This window comes from Ylistrum balloti, unplaced genomic scaffold, assembly GCF_031769215.1.
Source record: "Ylistrum balloti isolate Yb309-2 unplaced genomic scaffold, AGI_CSIRO_Ybal_v1 Utg370892, whole genome shotgun sequence".
Classification (NCBI taxonomy): Eukaryota; Metazoa; Mollusca; class Bivalvia; order Pectinida; family Pectinidae; genus Ylistrum; species Ylistrum balloti.
Window position 1 is genome coordinate 741,771 of NW_026782507.1, and position 26,043 is coordinate 767,813.

Consider the following 26,043-nt stretch of genomic DNA (forward strand, 5'->3'; position numbering starts at 1 on the left):
CGTACTGCATTTGAATATTTGAACAGAATTCACGATCGTTTCATGAATTCCGTGGCCTAGAGAAGGACAAACAATGGATCCATATACAGAGGTAAGCGTAGAAAACAATTAAACTGTGAATTGTGTTCAGAATCCAGAAAACAAAATGCTATTTGATTTGGAAAGTGCAGGCACTTATTTGAAGATATCGCTGCGGACATTCGACAGGATCTGTTGGAAGGGGACTTTCTTTTGTGATTTCTTTTTCAGAAGCAGAAAGAAGGAGGTTGTTTATTAGATATTTGTGTCGGTCGATGTTGTCTTTGTAAGGTTTAATTAGAAACTGTTTTAATGGATAATCTCTTTCCAACCAACAAAGACAAAAAGCATTAATAAATTACAAATCTAAGAAGTCCACGAGAGCAACACGAAACATCGATGATTATTTTGGGAAGGATATGGAAACCGACGAAGATGTTCAGGTGCACTTAACGGAATGTATAGCAATCAAATTCCAGGTTTTAATTTTAGTGTAGGTCAACTGTATATTAGGTCACATGGTCACATGCTTCGCAAGCCTTCGGGCGTATCTGATGAATTGTAGCCTAACTTTTAAATTCGTTGGATTGTAGCCAAATCTTCGTAGCCCAATCTTCGTAGCCCATAGGTAATAGCCAAGTCAGAGTTAGACTCGTGTACATAGAAGATAACTGACTTATCATATGTGTAATAAAATGAACTAGTTGTCGTCAGTAAAATAAAAATCCGTTGGATGATAATTGAAATCTGTTTTATCAATTAACAATAACAATTATCAAGCAAAATGTATAGTAGTGGTAATGATTGTTTTCTTCAAATTATTTTTTTATTCGTTTTGTAATTTTTACAGTCACTTGAATTTGTTTTGAAAACAAGTTAAGTGTATCTTGTTTAATGTACTTTGCCCATTATGTTGATTTAATTTTTTTTTTAATATTGAAAAATTAGGCCTGCACAGTATTTTCTACAGAAAAGCTATCATTGCTCAGTTAGAAGAGTAATTGCTTTAGCTATGTTACCCATATAGAAATGCCCCATGTTATAGTTGATTATCATTATTCTGCAACTTATCGGACAGTCCATCAAATAATATCGACATGAAACATGGTATGGATTTGTATTATGGTCATATTAGCAACATATCTTTTTACATCTGACTTCATCAAGAACTTTTCAAAGAAATTTTGTGAAGATGGTTTACAATGCTTGTTGCTGATCATATATAGGCCTACAGTATATATTTATATTCCAACAAAATTATAGATTTACAAATTTAAATGTGGCTTTATATAATAAATGTAAATATATTAATGTATGGACAAATTATCTCACACTTGCATTTTTCATATTGAGTTTTATATGCCATTAATTTAATTAAGTTTGATTAATAAATTTCATGCCATACATCGGAAAATAATAGTGTCTTATCACTTAAAATCATGCAAAGCTTTTTCTCACAATTTTGGAAGAGAGCGTTTTTATTGCATTTTGTGAAGAAATACTCCCACAGAGCCCTCAAAAACAGCGCTGCCCTGAACCTTTGTAAAAATTGAGCATACAAGGGTGTATGAAAAGTATCAGTAACATGTTGCCTTCCATTTTTCTAGGGTTTCTGTGGAAACATGAAATAAATCACTAAAAACTGTTTTATTATTTTTCATTTAATAACAATTTTTGACAAATAAGGTTCATATACCGAAACATATTTCTTGTCATTGCAATTGTCTACTATTATAGCATCTATGTAGTGTCTATACTTTTATAGACATGGGAGCCAAGGTCAGTATATATATTTTTGGAATTGGCTTCTAAATGTTGAATAATGAAGTCTTGTTTAAAAGATTTTTTAGAAGAAAATCCTGATCCAATGTTTATTACTATCTGGTAGAGGTTACTGGAACGTACCAGACAAAGACGAGAGATGCTGAATCAGAAGCTTGGGAAAACCCCAGAGCCTGCTCCTAGGAAACGCATACTGGAGGATAGCACTTCAGAAAATGTTGTGTTCAAGAGCAAGGATGAAGGTAAGATATCGACTTAACAAATCACATTTAAATTCTAGTATTGATTTTGGAAAACACAACATATTGTTTTTAGGGATGAAACATTAGTGTGAGAGTATTTTTCCTGGATATTTTGGCTTTGTCACATGCTTGTTCTGAAGTTGTAGGTTTGTGAAAATTGGCAATGTATGGTTACATATGAATTGATTTTTCCATTTCTTTTTAAGAATGCTCAATTATCTCTGTAAATTGTAAGGACTGAAAAAAGTATTTCTTGTGAAAATCTTTTAGAAATATACCTCTACCTTATTTTATTACAATATCTGTTTTTGTGCAGTTTGGTTTTGTTGTTGATATTTTAGATTTGTGCTGCGGATGTGATATCAATTTTTTAGCTGCAGTTCTCCTTTCAAATGAAGTCAATCAATTTTTCATACATGTACCAAATAACATTGGTAAAGTGTACTGGTTTGACCAAATATAGTGTCTTTAACTGCACTCATGCATTATGTAGTAATTTGCAATTGACAATATATATCTGCAAGAAATCCAGGTTTCTTTGTTTCACGTTTAAAAAATGTTAGGAAATGAAATCAGTTGTTTAATTGTTACAGAATCTCCTGGGAAAAGACAATGTTTGAGGGAAGAAGTGATGCAGATCAAAGCAGATACACCTGCTATCAGTAGTGTTAAGTCACGCATGCAGCAGATTGCGAAAGCCAGGGAGGAACAAGGTACAGAGACAGTGTTTACAATATGTAATCAGGTTCTTGAGGTCATACATGACGATAAATCCTACTGTAGATAAAGTCAGGTCTATTTAACTGAATATTTCAATAATATGATGTTATGAAATTCTTCAAAAAATTGAAATACTTGTATCATCTAATGTTTATTAAACAGGTGAAATACCTACTGCACCAGTTACACAGAATCACGAGTCACCAGTTAAAGAAAATGGGGGAAAAAATTCAAGGAGAGGCAGATTAGCCAAATTGGCAGCCAACATTAATAACTGGGAAGATGATCTTAGTCACCCAGTTATACAGTAAGTCTTACTGCAGGTTATCACAACCTGCATATGGAAATTTTGATATTGGTATCTGTTTCAAAGTTGTTTGTTTCATCTCTATTTATGATACATCATAAATGTATATATCTAAAATCAAACAACATACAGTCAGACAATTGATCTAATGGGTTTTGAGCATGCAGATAAGGAAATGTATAGAAAAAAATCATTACATATAGTGGGATATCATTTGAAGATAAACAACCTTTTTCCCCTTTCAGTGTATTTTCTGATTGTTAATTAATGCAAGTTGTTGTGGTGAAGTGGTTATATCATAAATGACATATGAGATAAATAAAGGATGCAACCTGATTTTTATAAGGGGTTGCTACATGAGATGAAGATGCAGCACTATTTTGAGTGATGTTTTAGAATAAAAGCTCATGTATGCTATCTTCTCACTGTGGAAAACATCCTTTTCTTTCTTTATGGATCTGGAATCCCTCCGTGAAGCAATACATCAGAAAATGAAAGCCACTTACAGAGTTTATTATCATATATGTACCTGATCTGTTTAAACACATGTATGTACAAATATATTTATGTTTATTTAGCAAACAAGAAGAGAAGAAGCCAAAGTGGCAGCCGCCTAGGATTGACTCGGGATCTGATAGTGCTGGGTCTCCTTCTCGCTCACCTGTAAAAGCCCATAATCCAAGCAAGGCTGTTGCACCCCCACCCCCACCACCTCCTCCAGCGGTCAGCTCACCTGCTGTTTCCTCACCTAAGAGGACCACAGTCTCCTCTGCCTCACCTGCAAAACATGTGAGTCAGCATTCTGTTCGTCTGAATTCTCCAGCAAGAGACTCCCAGCCAAAGCATAAAGTTCGTCAGGTGGTTGATCAAGTTCCTGTCAACTGTAGAGATCAGGAGGAGTCACAAGATAGTGAAGAAGATCCAACAGAAAAACCAATCAGAGAGCGACTGAATTCTTGGAAAAATGCAGATACACCAAAAGAGAAACCTGTGGATCCCTCGGAAAAACCTATGTCTTCCAAACTGGCGAACTGGGAAAAAGTGTCCAGCACCCCATCCAAAACAGCAGTGACTAAGAAGGTCCACTTACCAGCCCGACAATTGGCTACTGCTGTAGCTGACAAACCACCTCTGCCAAGGCCTGTGTCAGTCTCGTCGCAGCCTAAAGAGGCAACAGAGAGCTCAGAAATGAGGGAAGACCCAGCATCTAGGCCCGTGTCATCGCGAATGGCATCTTGGCAGCAAAGAGTTGATGACGAGACCCCACAGAAAGAGGAGGAGCCGACTGCCTACTCTGTAGGAGCCAGGATGTCAGCATGGGAGGACATGTCATCCAATAACAAGGTGGCACATATAAAGAAAGTCGATCCAGGGTCCTCCTCTCCAACCAAATCTCCTCTGAAAACACCTGCTCCAGTTGATAAAACACCCAACAAGAAGAACAAAAATCTAACCCCTCATAAAAGCTTCAAAGACAGTATTGTAGAGAAAGCAGGACAGCTGAAGAGCTCACCTGTCAAGTGTACACCTGTAAAATCCACCCCAGTGAAATTACAGCCAGGAGCATCCCCTGGTAAAGTAGGCAGTGCAACCAAGATGATGCAGCAGCGCTTGTTGGAGAAGGCCCAGCACAGTAAGACAGATGACATAGCAGACAAGCTTAGAAGGGAAAGGATGAATGAATTGGCAACCCTGCAGAACAGATGGCAAAACGGCATTCTGAAGGAAGACATGAAACCAACACAGCAGTCTGACCAGGTGAGGGTCTTCAGGGTATCTTCGTACTCCCTTCTGGAGTTGATGGACTAGTTCTATTACAGTGATTTGTGTAGTTTTTACTTAAGACATGTATCCTGGTTTTACACTTGTAGAACCGACAAGTTTAAAGCAATCAAACAGCAAGTTGTAAGCTAAAGCAAAGAAAGAAAATAAGCTACCCTTACTTATATATCTAGATGTGTGATATGAGATTATCAATTTCAGAATAAGCCTGTGCCTTATGAGACAAAGTTGTCCGAGTCAGAGGAAGAGTCTGTGAAGGGAGAGGACAGACGAGAGGCTATCAAGGCTCGAGCTAGGGCAGGTAAGTCACCATGTAATGGTATCTCAAAATATTAGTCATACATAGATGCTCTCCTGTTTTATTTTCTTAACGAAACTGAACGGTGAAGCTGTGGTGTCATGCTCTATAACATCAAAGCCAGTATTTTTAGATAAGTGTTAATACTATCTGTCAGTGTAATAATTATTCCCTGACACATAAGAAAAAAGTACTTACATCACAACCAGTAAGAAAGTACAATATTTTTGATATTGATAAATTGTATAGTGTAGCAAACAACAAAATAAAAGATAATTTACAAATGTCTGAAAATTCGTTTGCAAAAATGATATATCATATAACTGACAATTTTTTAACATTTACACTGTATATACAATTTGTTTAGCACATACATTTATTTTTCCTCAATATTCTACACATCATACCTTTCATGGCTACAGCGCTTGCAGCTTTTGAGAATCAATTGTTCAAGGAGATTCATTAAGGATTGATTACGAATATCTATAAGTGAATCCATCACCCTTGCACTAGTTTGTAAAATCCACCAGTACACATGGTTTCAAATTCGTGAATAAAATCTATTCACATGAGTGATATTTATTGTTGGAACTTAAAGATTCTAAAGTTAATCAGGGATGCATATTTCAACACAGCACTTTGCACAAAAAAGATATGCTGTTAAATTTGGATATGTGAATTTCATTCAATTATGAAATGTTTTATCATTTATTCTTTATTATACATTTGCCACAAATTGCTTCACTAGTTTGCCTGCATGCATGCCATTCATGGGATAATGAACTGTATACATAGGAATATTATGTGGTGACGGCTCTTGTCATTTACAGGATTATATACCAGTAGATTCTATAAGAATATTGTGGTGACGGCTCTCTGTCATTTACAGAATAATAAATGAATCATATAGGAATATTTATATGATAATGGCTAGTTATCTATCGTGCACACCCTGTTATTCAGGGCATGATAAACTTTTTATTTGAGGATATTGCACAGATTTTGATTTTGTGGGATTGCTTGTCATGCTTTTCTTGCTTCTTGTACTCTTCACTGCTTTGCTTGGTGCTAACATTGTGTTTCCTTCACCCTTTGCTGCCAGATTTTGAGAGAAAACTTGCTGCAATGGGATTTGATATTTCAGATGAATCTGCTACCTACACCTTTACAAACCAGGATAGACCAAAATCTAACAGTCAGCCACCAGCACGACCCCCCGCTCCTAAAACAGGAGCACAGCAAGGTCAAGGCAGTATTTATAGACTGATTTCACAGAAACGTGGTGGTAATGAAAAACCAGATGTCACTCGTAGCGAATCCACAAAACGTGTACAGTTTGAAGAGGGTGATAGTTTTGACAGTACCGACGGCGAGGATTTGGTTCCCCGGAGTCGAAATCAGCCTCCACCTGTAATGTCAACAGAAGAGGAAACAGATGACATGGACTACACAGACACACAGTCAGAGGGAACTACAACCCAGGATGAGGAGGAATATACTTCAAATAATGACAAACATGATTTAATGGATGATGAATCAGACAGTGATGATGTTAGTCTGAGTGCCTTTGTACCTGCCTCTGTCCGTAGACAGAGTGTGCTACCTCATCGTCCAAATGAACAACAGCAGAAAAGTCAAAGCCGGCAGCAAAGAGTGCATGAACCTGTGGCATCAGTACCAGCTAGTGTGCGTCACCAAAGTACCACAAACTTAAGGAGTCTTGCGCAAGAGGATAGCTCCAGCAGTCTGGATAGTGAGAGCTCTGCCTCCAGCAGTCAAAGTTCATTAGGTCAACCACCTCAGCGTCATAGAGGCTACACAGATGATGACTCAGATGATGGAGATGAACAAGGAGTGAGCGACCTCCTGGATGAGGCAATAGGTGCTGAGGATGATACTGAGGATGAAGTTGTGTACAGACGCAAACAACCTGTGGCTGCCCCGGTAAGTGTTAACATTATTCTAAACTTCTTGTGCACGCAAAACACTCAATTTAGGAAAAGTTAAATGCAACTATTTCAAGATGTCTTATGTCATTTAGAATGGAAAGACTGCAAGACTTTAAATGCTGTGGTATTATTGGGTCATTGATCTTTATGTTTTGTGTATTGTTAGCGCCATCACAGACACCAGAGTTATGCCATGGCTAACGAAAGCCAGCCTGTATACAGTGTCAGCGGCTACAGAAACTCACAGTGAGTAATACAGCTAGTGCAGGTGTATTTTAGTGTTAATTGTAATGCCAAACATCAAACAGAATTTATGTGAACTCTCTCTCTCTCCAATCCTTAACGATCACTGATGTGTTGTTACAAAATGTAGTTAGTCACAGATAATGGAAACATTTACTACTTGTGAATTTCCATTAATTTAGGAACTATTAAACACATCTATCATTGATGTGCTACTTCTTTATAAATGTGGTACAAATATGCACTGTGAGCTATATGCTTTGCTCCCTATGCTACAGTTTGTTGTGCATGTGTTACAGGAACATGGATCTGAGTTCAGGTGCACATAAAAAGATTGTGAGAAACAGGACTTACTCAGCTGATGTAGTAGAGGAGGATATACAGATGCCGACCAGTCTCCCCAGAGATATGGAGCGTAAATCTATCAAGGAGAGGATACAGGTAAACAAATTCTTCAATTAGGTCAAGGAAGGAGAAAATAATTCAGTGTTGTGCGTTCAATCAAATGCACAATTGCCAGAATATTAATTAATAAGGCACTTTCCAATTCTATTTAAACTATGAATTTTAGAGAATTTCATATGTAAATGATCATGAACATGTTAAGGTAATCCAAACAGAATCAAATCTACCAGTTTTAATGTATTTTTGGTATAATGCAATTTCTTACCCAAATTTTGATAGCGACCATTACTGTGAATCTGTTGTTATATATTCATTCTTTTAAAATTGTCAACATCTTCTAAGTATTTGGACTACAATTCCATCCTATTCAGTTCAGACTTGCATCTCATTTTCAAACTTTAAATCTATTTTAGGAGTTGAATGAGTTGGTAAGCCAGGAGCAGAGTGTAATAATGCAGACAAGCAATGCCCTAAACCAGTGCTGTGCTGCCAACTCTCATTTTGCAGGCTCAGCCGAGCAAGTGGAGTGTCACAGATTGCTGCTTCTCTCATGTATGTGTAATGTCTAGATATATTGTACTTTTATTAGTAATAGCTTTTTTTCTGTCTTTTAAGTTTTCTTGGTGTTTTAGTACAATGTATGTTAGTGCATGTTTATTCAATTAAATGATATAATTGATTCCTAGTGTGCAGTATATCAGTGGTTCCTTGTGTGAGGGATATCAGTGATTCCTTGTGTGAGGATATCAGTGATTCCTTGTGTGAGGATATCAGTGGTTCCTTGTGTGAGGGATATCAATGATTCCTTGTGTGACGGATATCAATGATTCCTTGTGTGACGGACATCAGTGATTCCTTGTCTGAGGATATCAGTGATTCCTTGTGTGACGGATATCAGTGATTCCTTGTCTGAGGATATCAGTGATTCCTTGTCTGAGGGATACCAGTGATTCCTTGTGTGAGGATATCAGTGGTTCCTTGTGTGAGGGATATCAATGATTCCTTGTGTGAGGATATCAGTGATTCCTTGTGTGACGGATATCAGTGATTCCTTGTCTGAGGATATCAGTGATTCCTTGTCTGAGGATATCAGTGATTCCTTGTCTGAGGATATCAGTGATTCCTTGTCTGAGGGATATCATTGATTCCTTGTGTGAGGATATCAGTGGTTCCTTGTGTGAGGGATATCGGTGATTCCTTGTGTGAGGGATATCAATGATTCCTTGTGTGACGGATATCAGTGATTCCTTGTGTGAGGGATATCAGTGATTCCTTGTGTGACGAATATCAGTGATTCCTTGTGTGAGGGATCTCAGTGATTCCTTGTGTGACGGATATCAATGATTCCTTGTGTGACGGATATCAATGATTCCTTGTGTGACGGACATCAGTGATTCCTTGTGTGAGGATATCAGTGATTCCTTGTGTGAGGGACATCAATGATTCCTTGTGTGAGGATATCAGTGATTCCTTGTGTGAGGGACATCAATGATTCCTTGTGTGACGGATATCAGTGATTCCTTGTGTGACGGATATCAATGATTCCTTGTGTGACGGACATCAGTGATTCCTTGTGTGAGGGATATCAATGATTCCTTGTGTGACGATTATCGGTGATTCCTTGTGTGAGGGAAATCAGTGATTCCTTGTGTGAGGGAAATCAGTGATTCCTTGTGTGAGGGATATCGGTGATTCCTTGTGTGAGGGATATCAGTGATTCCTTGTGTGAGGGATATCAGTGATTCCTTGTGTGAGGGATATCAGTGATTCCTTGTGTGAGGGATGTCAGTGATTCTTTGTGTGAGGGATATCAATGATTCCTTATGTGAGGGATGTCAGTGATTCCTTGTGGTAGGGATATCAGTGATTCCTTATGTGAGGGATATCGGTGATTCCTTGTGTGACGGATATCAGTGATTCCTTGTGTGAGGGATATCAGTGATTCCTTGTGTGACGGATATCAGTGATTCCTTGTGTGAAGGATAAATACATTGGGTTTTTAGTTGTGTCTGGCTGTGTCTAGACAGAGACTAAGAAGATTATTTTATCATTATTAAAGAAGCATGCTTTCAAAATTTTCTACTTCAGGCCAGAAGAGACAAGCTTATCTGACAGAGGTACAAAGACTGAAGGATACAGGCCAGTTGGACCCCCCTGGCAGTGGACCAAAGGGCTCACTTACCATAAGTGACATCAGACTGCCTCTCAAAAAGGATTTTGTTACTAGGATAGGTACAGCACAAGGTAAGACAGCCTTGGTTGCTAGGATAGAAAACAGAGGATGAGAGATGTGTTGTTACTAGGATAGGTAACACAGGGTAAGATAACCTCTGTTACTAGGATAGGTAACACAGGGTAATATAACCTCTGTTACTAGGATAGGTAACACAGGATAAGAGATGTGTTGTTACTAGGATAGGTAACACAGGGTAAGATGACCTGTGTTACTAGGATAGGTAACACAGGGTAAGATAACCTCTGTTACTAGGATAGGTAACACAGGGTAAGATAACCTCTGTTACTAGGATAGGTAACACAGGATAAGAGATGTGTTGTTACTAGGATAGGTAACACAGGATAAGAGATGTGTTGTTACTAGGATAGGTAACACAGGATAAGAGATGTGTTGTTACTAGGATAGGTAACACAGGATAAGAGATGTGTTGTTACTAGGATAGGTAACACAGGTTAAGACATCCTTTTAACTGTTATTGTTTGAGAACTTGCCTTATGTCATTTGATGCACTTGACTTGACTTCTTGCTTTAGCGCTGGTAAGACACAGCTGAGAAATCATAGGATATAATACACAATACTGTGACATCTTAGAGTTGCTCATTCTAACTAGGACCTTCATTCCTTAATTGATTATACTATTGGGATTTAGGCTGAAAAACACTACTCCATTATATTAGTCAGTAGCTGTGAAGACACTAACAGGAGCTGTTTTTGATATTACAGATAACACCGTACATTACTTCCTGATGTTGATACGGAACCACACACAAGTGATTGTTACTCAGATGCTGTCCACACATGACCCGATGATGAGGGGCAGTCTTGACTTTCCAAATCTCATTAAGATTCACGGCATATCAGGCAGCTTTAAACTTTGTATGGAAATCTATAGTATGGTGAGTTTTATTATTCAAGACCACTCATCAGAATAAACCGTAAGCATTATTTTGTCGGTGGATATTTATTAAATGAAATGAGAATATATATAAATTGAAATAAATTTGTTAGCATTTTGAAAAAAAGGAAGAAACAAATAAAAGTTTCCAAGAGATCATCTACACCATACAATCAAGAGGTTGTTTAAATTAGATCATGTAAAAAAAGTTAGTTTAGTTTTTTGTTCTGTTTTTTTTTTTTTTTTTTATCCTAATAAGTATTGCACCGTATTTTACAGTCTGTTTCAAAGGAGTTTTCTACAAAAGACAAAAAGAAGAAAACACCAAAGAAACCATTGAAATCAACAAGTCTGACAGGTGAGAAACATCTACAATATTGTCGGTTTCCATGTCAGGTTTTTAGTTTTAATGTTTTCCTAATCAAATCAACTCTAATCAGATAGCTGAGAGGATGTAGGTCACATTAATTGTTAGTAGTGGTAGATCTCAAATATGATATGCACAATTGGTATTCAAAAGATTTAGACAGACGGAAGAAAATGAATAAACATTTCAGTAATGAAAACCTGCCACCGTACTATAGTTAGAATGGAGATATTGACAGGTGATTGGACTAGAAGTCTATTTACTGATATATATATACAGTATCATATTGACACTTGAGTTTCCATTTAATGCATGAATTATGAAATAAGTTAAAATGAAAATTTCTTCAATTCACTTTATATATGACACAGCAAGTGGAACCAACTTAGTAATTTCAGCTCTATATCAATGCATTCTGTGAGTGTGTAACATCTCTTCATTATCCAAGCCCTAAGTGGTCAAGGATATATTACACATATGTGAAAAGTGAAAATATGAGATAGGTATATTCATTGCATATCAAGCCAATCATTTAGTTTGCAGTCTGGTGTGAAACTCTGAGCCTGATTTACTTTGTTTTTTACATATCAATTAGATCATTACAGTGGAGTGTTATTTTCCACACATGTATTTTTGTAAGTGAATCATAATTGTGTTGACAGGTCCAAGTCCTGGGGGTCCAACTGCTGTTAGAACAACAAGCTTCACTCTCATCACCTCCTTACCCATCACAATGAGACACCTGGACAAAAGCAGCTTCACATTAGAGAGGGTTGGTATAGTCTCTGGCACTAAAATCATTTGTCTCTTGAGGAACATTAGCAAAGCAAAATAGTCTCAATATGTTTCCTAGGAAAGATTAGCAGGGCAAAATAGTCTCAATATGTGTCTCCTAGGAAAGGTTGGCAAGGCTAAAATAGTCTCAATATGCATTTCCTAGGAAAGATTAGCGAGGCAAAAATAATCTCAATATGCATCTTGTAAGGAAGATCAGCAAGGCAAAAACAGTCTCAATATGTGTCTTTTTGGGAAGATTAGAAGGACAATGATAGTCTCAGTATGTGTCTTGTAGGGAAGATTAGCACAGCAAAATAGTCTTAATATGTGTCTCCTATCGAAGATTAGTAAGACAATTATGTGTCTCCTGGTAAGACTAGCAATGAAAAAATAGTTACAATGATTGTCAGAGTATTTGGTCTTGATTTGCAATTGATATAAATCATATCAATCCTGTCTTTTGATTGTTTATTTGAAGATCTGTCCATGATACCTATAGATATGATTCAATGAATATTACTTGAAATAATGATTGCTTCCTGTGATATCTACATTAGCTTAATAATTTCTTTACAACAGATACCCTACCTGTCACCACTGCATGGCACCATTTACATGAGACTCAAGTGCTTGATGGAGCAGAATGTAGAAGAACGTGGATTCCTGGTAATGAAAAAATTGTCACACAATTTGACAATATTCTATCTTTTTAAGAATTTCATAAAAATACTGTTATTATCAGGTGTCGTTTATCATATTTTCATAAAACAAGTATCAAGTAGAATGTCACCAGTAGAAGATTTATATCCTGATTGCTAGGTTTCAGTCTCAGCCTTGTCACTTTTCAACTTCGCATATATATCTAAATCATAATTAGGCTTCAGATGCAGTCTGGTGACTATTAGAGCAGAAAGGAACGTTGAAATGTTCACTAATTAATACCTAAGCCTGAACATTCAAATAATAAAATGGTTTCAAATATTTGGTACCTCCCCTTATTGCGAACATGAACAAAATGTGTAAACTGGGTCTGGAAATATTTCTAACAGAATTCAGAGGATGAACATCAGAATGATGGAGACGATTAAGTGTAGCCCAGTTGCCTCTTAGGCACCTAACTGACAAATGTAAATTCACTTTGTGAGCCGTTTGTATTTTTGTTTTATCTCGGCATATAGGTGCATGTTATAGTGTAATATGTAAATGTATGACACAGATCTATGAATCCAATGCATTGTACATCAAAATTAGATTATTTACTGGAATTACAAACAAATTGTTCATTACTCTTTAAAGCAGTAACAAAGATGAGCAGGCAGGCCATCAGGTAGACTTCTGCTGTACGATCTACCTTTTTTACTTCTTGTCCTTCAAAATTTGAATGGTATATAGCTGAGTATATGTATATACATTATAGTCGGCATTACCATCCACATATTCAAATACTTTTCAAATACATTAAAGAATATTTAATTACCAAAATCTGCTATACATTTCAGCTCTAATCACCATCCCACTGTACTGTAAATGTTCTTATTTTGGTAAACACAGTGTACCTTTTTCTAGAATGTATTGGGGGTTTAATAACATGTTATTGTTGGTTCTATCTACAGACAATGTTTGAGGATGTCAGTGGTCTTGGGGCGTGGCATAGGAGATGGTGTGTACTCACTGGTAACAAACTCTGTTGGTGGAAATACCCTAACGACGAGACAAGAAAGGTGAGGTGGCCAACAGCTACTATGATATCAAGAATAGAAGACAGTAGAAAGTATACTTGGTGTAATCATTGTAATTATTCAGTAAGACAATCTGTAATGTCTAATTTGGTTTTTTATGTTATACAAGTATAAATCCAGAAAATATATCAGTTTGGAAGGAAAGATATTTTATCATAAACTGATAAATATTTTGTATGGGAAAGATGGAGCATATTGAAATATAAATTGCTAAGATTAAATTGCAATGTTTCTTATATTAGATCTGTTTTATAACCTGATGAGTTGTGGGGCTACTGAACTAACTCCTATTCCTCCCATGCTGTTGATTTAAGAACATCTCTTTATTTGTGTTTGTTGATGTATTTTGTGGTGTAGGAACCAATAGGATTAATGGACCTGAAAAGATGTATAACAGAGAAGGTTGGTCTGATTCCGCGGGACATCTGTGCCAGACCAAACACATTTGAGTTGGTTACTGTAAGACAGCCACGTAAGGGAGAACCAGACACATTGGTCACAAAAACCTACAACACCATGACAACCACACGGTTAGTTATCTCATTAAAAGCTATTTTGTAACTGTCAAAAAATCTTCAGTAATTTCATTGAGGCAAAAATATTCCTTTGATGTGTGTTGCAATGTACTTGTTCATTACCAGTACATGAAACAATGATGTATTTTAAGGAAACATGAATATTACTAATGTTTTAAGAAAAAGGTTTTTTTATATTGTAGACACAGGCTATCTGCTGATACTAAAGAGGAGAGGATCATGTGGTGCAACAAAATCAACAGAGCGCTGGCCAACATACGCACCTGGCACTCTGATGCCATGCGACCCGTTAAAGCCTCCAGGATAAACTGATGTGTTTCTTTGTCTGCAAAATTTTACACGCATGTCTTTCATCATTCATCTAAAATCATTAGAAAGCATGGTGGTAGATTGCCATTTTTGCTTTGTCGTTTTGCTCCAGTGCTACAAAATCGTAAATTTTTAACCATGTTTTTAGAGTCTTAGTATAATTAACTCTCCTATCATGATATTATAAAATTAATCAGAACTGGTATAATGATTAATGTACTTGGCTGATTGAAGATGTACCTCCTATTACTTATATATATATATATATGCAGGCTCCATAACGTCAACTTTTTAGGTTTTCATAACAAGGTAGATCTATATAACACCATAGTCCTCTTTATCTGTGATTATGTGCATAGTTTGTGTAATAGCTCATTTGCCATAATTAGCCCATCGTTGTTTATTACTGCAATAAATCTATCTCCCTACTTTGAGTTTGAGGTGATGGGCTCCTTGTAGGATAAATAGGTTAAACAATGTCTGTGCTTCCCGCAGTTTGTGATTTTCTCTCTGATTTCTTTCTTTTTTATCCTGTTGTCACATCTATCCTATATAGTCGTAAGGTATGGATTGCTTTAATCTCATCTAGTATTATATATGTGTCAATGTATTTTAAGAACTTTTCTTTTACTTTCTCCTTGTCTTTCTTTTCTGTCTTTCCATGTGTATTTGTCAATATAGTAGAGGTGTGTGAAATGTTTGTGCCAGTGACTATAGCATTGTCTATTTAATGTATACAAAAATAGTATCAATAGACTGGGATTTACGACTCTTCATGCAGGACAGGTGTTCAGTGGTAAAATTTGCATGTTTAGGACGATAGCCCAGACTTTAAAAAACTTATTATGTATCCTTATATAGCCCAAGCAGTCAAAACTGTCTTCTACCATTCACTTACGATATGGTTTAAAACAGTCCTTAGTGAATAGCATTGAAACATCGCAGTAAAGGTGCTGTGTGCACCAGGATTTATCGCATTTCATAGGAATGTGTTTCCTACAAACTGGGCATTGATCCTATTTCATGGGAATGTTTCCTGAAAACTGGAACAATTATTATTTTTTTTTTTTTTTTAAGGTTGGGATCTACTACTCAGATTTGTAATCTTAAATCACAAATCATTAAAAATGTTCATATCTAGATAGAATTCTTTCATAGAAATGTGATAATGTAGGTATATATATGTATTATATGTAGCATTTACAAAGAGCATGGCCCCAGACTCATCTGTGAGTATGTCAAACTATCGTCAGATTTAACAGGCCTGGACTTTTTAAATGATGGCCTGTACAGGAGTGAGAGTAAGCTCTGGAAGATAGATTTTCAGACCAGGTCTGAATCTCTTAAATATGTTCATATTAAATGTATAAGACTTGATGAGACTGAATTTATATCCTGTTTATCTGTCTTAATGATTGGTTCACAAATAAGCTGTCTTGATAAGTTGCTGATGTTTGAACATTTGGGCCAGGTGGTATGTTCTGCAGCAAATATATCCTTTGTGTATCACTAAAAAATAGAATTTGTGTATCACTCAAAAAGGCACATTTTGCATTTCTGAACAGAATGAAGGAACAAAATATATTTGATATTAGATGTATCCATACTTTAATGAGGCTTTTTCCACTAACTGCTGGAAAGTTTAGTGAGGTCATTGAAGGAGTCGGTATAGCATGTCTAATATCTTGTATCTTTTATTGCATTGTAATTTATTGTTATCAGAAAGATTGATGAGCGAGTTGCTCATGTGTCAGGTTTCTAATAAATCATTTTTAACTGACAAATATTTTAGAGTTTTCATTGTTAATTTTACTTGTCCTTGACTGAAGATAGTAACTACCTCTACAAATGTACAGCCAGAAACTGATCTCACTTTCAACTACTATTGGTACATATAGCTCTCATGTCCTTGAATCTCTTTGCATTTAAAAGAAACGAAATCCCTGCAAATCTGTTTTAAAATGTTAAATAATGCAGATTTTTCACCAAAGAGATTATGGCGTGCCTGAAGAGATAAGATTTTAGAAATGAACTGAGCTAGTTACAATCTTCTGTCAAAAAACAAGATAAAGACACTCCCATTTTGATAACACTAGTTTCTTGGTCAATATTTCAATTTCAGTGCTTCTGCTAGGATTCAAACCCAAGACCTTTGGTTCATTAGTCTTATGCTCAACTGATCAAGCAAAAGAGACTAGCTGAACAGTATATTGAGGCTAGTATTTACCAGGGTTACATACTCCCCTCTCCAGGAAAGAACCTATCAAGTTTGCAAAAGTGTTGCAATGTTTATAGGAATAGCTAAGCATTACTCCAAAGTCCCTACACTGGCACCAAAATAATGGAAGTCATTTATTTCCATGCTGTCACTGCCATTCAAATCCTGGGACTTCTGGTTAATTGGTCTTAACTACAACGATCAAGCTAAAGAGAAGATCTCTCTAGCCGAGCGATATATTGGGGATAGTATTTCCCAGGATTGTAATTAAATGATTACTAATTGGATTCAGTAGAAACTCTTTACAGTAGATAGCTAAACTTTGACCCGTAAGTTTTTTTTAATACCTCTACATGCTCATACGTGAGTGTTATAACATTCCAACAACAACAAAAACAAATAAAACGTAATAATTTTATTTACATTAGAATGAACAGAAATGACAACATTTCTGCCTAATTTCATACACTTTTGATTTGTTCTGACAAATTATATGTATTTATCATTCAGACACATTCCAAAAGTTTTAATTCATACATACACACTTTTAAGACTTTTTAACACTTTACAACACAATAACAAACAACATCAAGTCATGAGAATGCCTCCACTCAAACCTTAGACAAAATCTGATGAAATCTTATTTTTATGATTAACACTGACAAGGATTAGTTTGGATATCGTGACTGCACACTTTCTTCATGATAAAAAGCACTTACTTTTGAAAAAATATAGTATCAATGATAAAAAGTTGAAACAAAGCAATGACAAATATATATACACAAAGTTATATAACATTAATCTCTTACATCTTATTACACAGTTTGTGAACTGCATTTTCTGAAGTAGTGATCTCTTATAGTCATAAACTTTCGGCTAACTGCAAAAAATACTTTCTCTAATAAAACATTCAAGTTTGTAAAACTAGATCAATTGATATAGGCCTGTATATGCCAGTGAAACCCGTTTTGTTGTGTTGACTTCATCGATGTATTCTATATATAATATATATATATTCATATCGTTATTTTATTTCAAACCTTGGGGGGAAAAAAAGAGTCACAGTACTATCTTCAGACACTATGAAATGATGAGCCATGTACTTTAATACTGCAAAGTGAACACAACAAGTTAAGATTAGTTCGATTTATTGTAGCTTTACATCCTATTAAGAGCCAGGATCATTAAAGGATGTGTCAGGTTTGGGTGGTGGAGGAAAGCTGAGTTCCCAGAGAAAAACTATCAACTTGCGTCCATCACCTGGTGACTGCTCCACGTAGGCCTCAAACACTTGACCCAGAGGTGGAGGGTTAGTGATAAAGATAAAGACAACAAAACGCCTTGACCACTCTGGTACCACTGCCCCTAAAACAACATCAATGGTGGAATATCTGATAAATGCCAATACAGAATTTGTATAAAATGTTTTCTTGCGGCCCTGTAACACAAGCCGAAACAACTCACAGCAAAGAAAACACTTAAACACACCACCATTATCAATTACCTGTAATTATTTGATATATACCTGGCACTTTTCCATGGAATTTTATAGAATAAATGTTCTTATATTAAAACTGATAAGAAAATTATGTATGACATTTTAATGACCACATGGTCACCTTCAAATGACTGACCAGTACAAAGCACACCAGCACAAATGCGTTCAGTGCATAATACGGGAAAGAATCAACAGGACTATCTAGTTGTACCAGTACACCAGGATCATTAGGGTGGAAAATGGCATGATGACTGACAACAAGATCGCAGTGCTATATTTTTGGCTCTATTTTGTGTTATTCATTCATTTAATGAAAGTGTTCAATGAAATGTTGCACATTATTCTCTTACTGGTCGCGATATAAAGAACTTTTATTGAATGTTACAAAATATTTACATAGACGTAAATGACAATCAACACCAAGTAAAATTTCAACTGTCATCAAGTGGTCAACCATTAAAACATGATTGGCAAGCAATATGTTTGCCTGCAAAGCTATATCATTTAAATGACCATAATTTGTTCCACACCATGATAGTTCAATGCTTAAAATTCTAAACTGTTGTATATATGGTCCGGAGGGGACATTTCAAAATGGCAGCAATGAAGACCTATATGGTAGTACCAACATTCTGACCTTAATCTCTACAATCTCTATGACTTATTGTGCGATGTTCTGCATCAGAGATCTCGTGACTGATCATGACTCACCCCATCATCCAAGTGGAAGGTACAAAGAAGCTAGAAAATTTATTCAATAAATGTGTGTATTTCACATCTTATTTATACAGTAAGTATCAACGTATACTATTCATTCAAATTTAGAAGTGTTTTTCAATGGAGGGGGCTTTCAGCAGAAATTTAAAAAAAACAAAATGTCCACTCTGTTGACACATTGTTTCATTTTAGCAGAAAAAATTGTACAAATAATGTCAAAGAATAACTTTTATAAGTAAATCAGTACACAATGTGCAGGCATCACTCCATTGTCTGATTTCCATCGAAGCACACTTCCAAATGACTGTAAAGTTGACGTTGCTCAAAATGTCTGCTAAAAGACACTATAACTATTTTGTAAAAATTGTCTCTGAAACACTTGATAAATGTATTGAAATCAAGTACATTGCTTCTCAATTGTTTACGTGCCATAATCTTGAAATATCCTCTCCAGACTACGTATAAAATCAAAAATTAATTTAATGTTTTACTGCATGCTGTTTCAGCAGGAAATTCAGTAAATTGATAACCACACCAGAGGGAGGTAAAGCCTAACTGTGGTTATAGTATAGTTAGAAAGCCACAAAACTCTGCTAATTTCATTACACTGCAACAACAAGAGCAAAATCTCTGGTGTTTCCGACGAATAGGTAAATAGTTTCGTTGGACAAACATCAATATTTTGTCACAGGACCAACAGATATCAACAGAAATATTTTGGAGATATGTCATGATCTAAAGTTGAAAAATCTGGTACACTGATAAACCTGTAAACGTATTATATCTCACAATTGTAATACTTCTGTATAATGCTAAAGTCCAATCAAAGGGCTGGGTCAGAGCCTGTATGTTATATAAATATAACAGACAGACGTACAGGTGTAAATTTTATCAATACTTACATATGAAGTAATTTTTATAACATCTTACTTAAACCCGACAAAATAATGGTGGGACATTTCACATTGATGGATCACATTTTACATGACGCCATAGTAACAGGGATTGTGAAAGAAACCAGCTGTCGTCTTTGAACAGAAAAGAGCTGGATACACATGTTTCAGACCACTGTTCCAGATGGTCTCAACATAATTTCATAATGGCTAATACGAAGGAAACACCACAAAGAGAAACCAAATGGACAACTGTGAAGATGGCAATCCCCTGTATCAAATGTGGAAAAAAGGTCTGTGCATCTATGCAACCTTAGAAGACACGCCAACATGGCTCATTGCCTTATTGCTACTTGGTACAGATGTAAAATATGCAAACACAAATACGACAGAAAAGAAACCTACAATCACCATTTAAAGAATATGCGTCCTGGATACAGTGTGGAGCTGGAATTGTTTAAAGATGAAACAAGAATGCAAGCAAAAAAGACAGACAACTATTGTCCCTTCCAATCTCTAACAAGGAAACAAATAAACCAGGTAAAATTCAGAATTGGACTGGACAGTATGGTCGGTCCACAATACAAGCAACATCAACCTGTTTTGGACATCATTATAGAATTACTGAAGGATGATCTAGCCCTTCTGACAGTGAGGACACTGCTTCCTCGCCTATCCCCAAGAAATGGACAACTGCAATTGCAGGACATCAGAGTCCTCTACTAAAGCAGACATAGAAGATGTTAATCCAGAATACAAACCAACACAGAAGTCAGAATCTATGTCTACTTTGTGTCAAGATGAACTGGTCCTATGAATTGGTTTATCACTAGTTTGCTAAACTTGTTAATTTTGTTATTTCATTTCTTTGATTTGTATTCATCTGAAGAGACATTCAATTTTCTCAGTAATTTTACCATGAAAGAAGAAGTTAACCCACAAGGTTTAATTGCTAACCCTTATAGAGTCTATAAAAGGCCAAAGAAGGTCACACACATGATCCCCTTAACTAAGGTCACAATACCTATATGTTTGTCCACATTCTGCATAGTTTAGGAGAACATTTTCTTACTTGAGAGTCCTGATGAAGCCCACAGTTCTGGCTGTAACCATTTGATGATACATGATAAATAAATATTAACTTACTTCAAGCTTGTTGTGATCATCATTCTACTTGGCTTCTATCATTAATGTAACATACTCCTGTGGTAAAGTTAAACACCATGCATCAAGAGTTTCAATTTCTTTTTCAGTGGTATGTTCTTAATTGATTGCCAATTAATTGTTTAACAAAGAAGAATCTTACCAGGAAATATTTCTCTTAAGGTAGAGAATGTTGGATTCCTTTACTTCTAAATCAATGTGTTGAGGAAAAGTAATGCTGTTTAGAACATCCTATAAATAATGATATTATCTTATTTCAAAAGGTTATTTTAGGACTTTAAAGTATTCTTTGTGACATTACAATTATGGAAAATAAGGGAGGGTAGTAGAGCCGACATCATTAACTGTTAAATGGTGGATAGATAGGTCCTAGGCCTCTCACCTGTATACCCGAGGGTACGCAAGGGATTGATGCGATAGGGTGAGCTAAAATCCGCAGAATTGATCATAAGAGGCTGGAGGCGGTTTCTAGCTTGGAAGGCCAAGTTTTTAGGGCGAAACAGCTAGACAATACCTCATAAACTACTAGAAACTGCCTCCAGTCTGTTGTAATTGATTCTTCGCATCATAGAAAATGTCTAGAGTGGCCTAGAATCACCTCCTGCTGTGGTCACTGAAGAGTGAAAAAACAAACGTCACCATGGACACCAGCGACTAATCAGGAGACACCATTTGGCTGTAGTTACCTCCTGTGAGATCTATTGTGTTACATCAAGTCCAGGTATAATAACACACCACAAAGACAACCATGCTGAACTATGATCTAAAATTAAGTGGTGCATACAATACTGTTGTTGATGACTTATGTTGGGACATTTTAAAGTAAAAATGCTGACAAATTTGTCAATGAAGTAGGATATACATAAAGGAATTAAGTCTGCAATATTCCAAATGTCTTCTCTGTCACCGACTTCTTTTCCTTGGGCTACCTCGTAGTCCTAATTCTAACCGTCCATATAGTCATGTGGTCGGTCGTGGTTTTAAAATCAACTTCCCAGTCTGGAAAAAAAAAAAATCACCGTTAAATCAATAAACGCATGGTAGTGACTGTTACTAAAATAAGAGCACAGATTTTTGTTCATGCTGATAATTACACTATTTGAAGGGGAATATATCATATAACGTGTGGTATCATCAATGCCTCTCTTGTCCCAAAAGTCTCCAGTCAGTATCATCACTCTAGCAATTGAATTTCTTGTGGAATTTTGACCAGTGCCCATTTAAAAATCACATCCGAGATTCACTTTCAGGGTTGTAAGGCTAAGGTCAAGGTCACCTTTTCCATACACAGAAAATTAACATTACCTTGCACTTCATTTCATCAGATCTTTGATTAAACTATTTCCATTTCATTGACTCTATTTTTGTCGTGTTTTGATTTCTAAATGAGCGATGATCCTTCTGTATGTGCAGGTCGTGTACAAGTACATTTCAAATGAGTTCTTGATTAAGAGGCTAACATGTCAAGGTTATATTATTACATAATGTAACCCAATCCGTAACATCACTACCAAATGCCAAGTTCATTACCTAGTGTGTTTCAGGATGCATATATCAGGATTAATGTTACTTGAAAAGCATTTCAATTCACTGACATCACCAAACAGATTTCATTTCTTAAGGGATTTGATCAAGTTCATTAACATCAGCCAACTGACTTCATTTCTTAAGGGATGTGATCAAACTCATTCACATAAGCCAACTCACTTCATTTCTTAAGGGATTTGATCAAGTTCATTAACATCAGCCAACTCACTTCATTTCTTAAGGGATTTGATCAAGTTCATTAACATCAGCCAACTGACTTCATTTCTTAAGGGATTTGATCAAACTACATTATGAGAATAAAAACGTATCTTGAATGAGTTAGTATTTCAGCAGTCAATGTAATTTACTTTTTTATAGAAAAACATCCATACATTTAGCAAAATAATGCAAGTGGACAACGATTTCTCAGTCTGTGGAGTAAGAGACTTTTCAACCTTAGGTGAAATTCTTACGAAGGTGCACGATTTGATCCCTTCTTGGGACACTGGTCTCCAAAGAAGCCAAAATCACAGACCTTTCTTTGCATTTGATGTATCCTTGATCAAAACACCTGAGCTCTGTTGCTCTGAAAAGCATGCAGTGGGCCTCCTGCATGATGTTCACTGAAATAGTCACTGGTTACGAAGGGACCCCACCTCAAAAACAACCTGGCTGTTCTTAGGGCATTAAACTCAGCAAGAAATATCTTCATTTCTTAAGAGATTATGATAATACTATCCAAAGGTTATGGCTGATAAAATTGCTGAGTACATCTCAATGTTAAATTTATTTTCTATCTAAAACTTTATGAAACAAGAGTGATAAATATAAGTAGAAATAATGTGTTTTGCAATTGTTGTACATAAAGTTTATATTTCTATCTAAAAGTCTTGACCAATCGCTATTCATTGAATGATAATCCCCTCACTTTCACTTCCACAAACTACCATGTATGTACTTACATCATCACATGACATGTTATAATCAGCTAGCACTTGGCGACACCTGGAGGCTATTCTGGGAACTGTCAAGGTCAACAATTAGGTATGTTTTCATAAATGAATATAGAAATTATTAGAGCTCCTTTAAGTCATTAAAAATGTTTAAGACAAATAGCACAAAAGACATTTGACAATCAGACAATAAAACCGTATACTTCAGAGAATGAATTAATTGGTATATAATTATATCAATTTTCATATTCTAAATTTGAAGTGCTAATGGAGATTTTTACTGCTTGTGACAGATGGTTCCTTCTATCTCCAGCTGAATATAGCATAAAACATTTTCTACAGATTGGTTAAGTATATTTAACTGAAGTTCTTTAATCACAACCAATAAGAAAATCGTAAGTGACATTCCGATGACTATAATGTCATCTCCATCAGATCAATGACAAGTGAATATGACAAGCTGAATTTATTTTGTTCAACTGAAGGATACATTGATGGTGATACAACTCTTTTATGAATTCCACAAAGAAACAGCATGACCAGCATTATGCAGCTGATGGTGAAGAATGGATGGTTCAGGAGGGACTGGGCAAAGGGGATCTGGAATACAAGTCATATATTACACTAAATCTGTGTCATGAACATTACTGAACTCATTATGATGTAATACAAATCTTGTGGTATAATACAACCCATGTTAAGAATATAAAAAATCTGATATCCAAATATGTCATAAGTCATATAAAGTACTGATTTTTAAAAATTTCATTATCAATTGTCCAAATTGTTCTTTTCTTTATATTGTCTTAAATGTATAACAATGTTTGCCATGATGTTACCGTCTGACTTTTTGGTATTACAGTAACAGAGAAGTATGTACCTGTGTAGTCTGTGGATCCCATATCCATGTCCATGCTCCAACAGCTGTACATACCGACATTACAATGAGTACCACTGAAAGGGGGAAAAAAACCATTCTTGGGAATATATTCAAAATGTTTTGTGATACAAAGTTACCAGTTATAATAAGATATCTAATTTGATAGTTGCATACAATCTCCAGTAAATTGCAGTAATGGTAATTCATTAAACAAAACCTACTTCTCCATAATCGTGCAGTTGGCTGAAGTTTGTCGATCACCTCAGTCAGTCGTCTCTCAAAAGCCTTCAAATCTGAAAAAAAGGAAAAAACATACTAAATTTAGTTTCAAAACTAACTACAGCATATATAGCTATATTACCTGATCAGACATATGTGATAACGAAATTATATACTCTGACTGGTTAAGATTGATATCATTATCTAATAATCAGTGGAATAAGTATATCATTCTTTCTTTACATCCAATGTCACATAGTAAGCCAGGCAGATTGTCTGAAGCATTTCTTTGTAAAGAGTAAAAGGAACATCTTCAGAAAGAAAAGACTGTCTCGATTTTGTGCAATTTCTTTGTGTTTTACAACTTAGCATGCCCTATATAAAACATCATATCTCTGGCATCTGATGTTGGTTTTGGCACCACTTTAGGTTAATTATCAACTTCTGTTGAACCTGTTTCCAACAAAGAGAATTTGAATGGTTTCTAATGCTTTTGAAATTGTTTTTCAGGTTTAAACAAATGTTTTAAAATAAAAACTGTTTCAGCAAATATTTTAAAACAAACACTGTTTAAAAAAAAGAGATGCGAACACCAACAAAATTAATTGTATTAAAAAATGTTCATGTTTTACATAGGGCACATTTAATTGGTAAATAGACGTTCAATAAGGTGTTTCCAACCTGTTGTAGTTGAGTGGGAGTGATTGACATGGTTAGTCCCAAAAGGATGACAAGGATACTTTACATTACTCATTCCAATAACATTTGATGTTATTTGACCACTTTCAAGGTAACTAGAAACAGTGATATGAAAACGATATACATTGCTGGAAGATATTACACTTGGGTCACTAATCACATCCAATCACATGTATGGCTTCACGAGTACTCTTGGGATTTCCCACCGTCTCCAAACGTCTCTGAATATTCCCCAAATTTAAACATATGCTTGATCGTTTCGGACACGAGTTTAAACTTCGACGCTACAATTCTATGTTTGACGCTACTAATTCTTCCTTAGTTGATGTACTAGTTCTATTTCTTAAATTTTGTTATTCTTAGTTTGAATACCCAATCAAATATACAACAGACTCTCCAGTGTTTCGTTGTTTATATGACAGTTCGAAGTAGTAAACCGGGAGTCGGGCTTCTAGTAAATGTCAGCTGACTAGATTGGTTGCTTCTTAAACCCCCATAGAAAAGACCACGTGTGCAATAATATATGTTTGACAGAAACTCAAGAGGAGAATCTTAATTTTTGTCAGATGACTACCTTCTGTTTGTTCTGCTGACATTATTCGGTTTCTCTTCATTATTCGAGACTGAAAAACTTAAGACGTCTAACTTGATTAGCTTTCTCTATAACAA

The 26,043-nt window shown here is 35.7% G+C and overlaps 2 protein-coding genes across 3 annotated transcripts; one reads left to right on the forward strand and one right to left on the reverse strand.

Annotated features, from left to right (window-relative positions):
* Positions 1-26: 26 nt before the first annotated feature.
* On the forward strand, positions 27-14,715 carry LOC132559320 (anillin-like). Of its 2 annotated transcripts, none has more exons than XM_060223929.1 (18): positions 27-91; positions 1,907-2,042; positions 2,636-2,755; positions 2,925-3,069; positions 3,648-4,827; positions 5,053-5,152; positions 6,252-7,093; positions 7,265-7,344; positions 7,641-7,782; positions 8,160-8,298; positions 9,835-9,990; positions 10,707-10,879; positions 11,158-11,236; positions 11,908-12,017; positions 12,602-12,688; positions 13,636-13,743; positions 14,119-14,291; positions 14,480-14,715. In XM_060223929.1, the coding sequence occupies exons 1-18, from the start codon at positions 74-76 to the stop codon at positions 14,607-14,609; spliced, it is 3,918 nt and encodes a 1,305-aa protein (XP_060079912.1). In that variant the 5' UTR covers positions 27-73; the 3' UTR covers positions 14,610-14,715. The 2 variants fall into 2 exon arrangements, with proteins under 2 accessions (XP_060079912.1, XP_060079914.1); XM_060223931.1 differs by having other exon boundaries at positions 6,294-7,093.
* A 2,509-nt stretch (positions 14,716-17,224) lies between these two features.
* Positions 17,225-25,988, reverse strand: LOC132559314 (nuclear envelope phosphatase-regulatory subunit 1-like). The gene is made up of 6 exons (XM_060223924.1): positions 25,949-25,988; positions 24,678-24,749; positions 24,457-24,530; positions 24,067-24,176; positions 23,586-23,640; positions 17,225-22,095 (listed from the first exon to the last, which is right to left on the reverse strand). The coding sequence occupies exons 1-6, from the start codon at positions 25,986-25,988 to the stop codon at positions 22,057-22,059; spliced, it is 390 nt and encodes a 129-aa protein (XP_060079907.1). The 3' UTR covers positions 17,225-22,056.
* Positions 25,989-26,043: the final 55 nt, after the last annotated feature.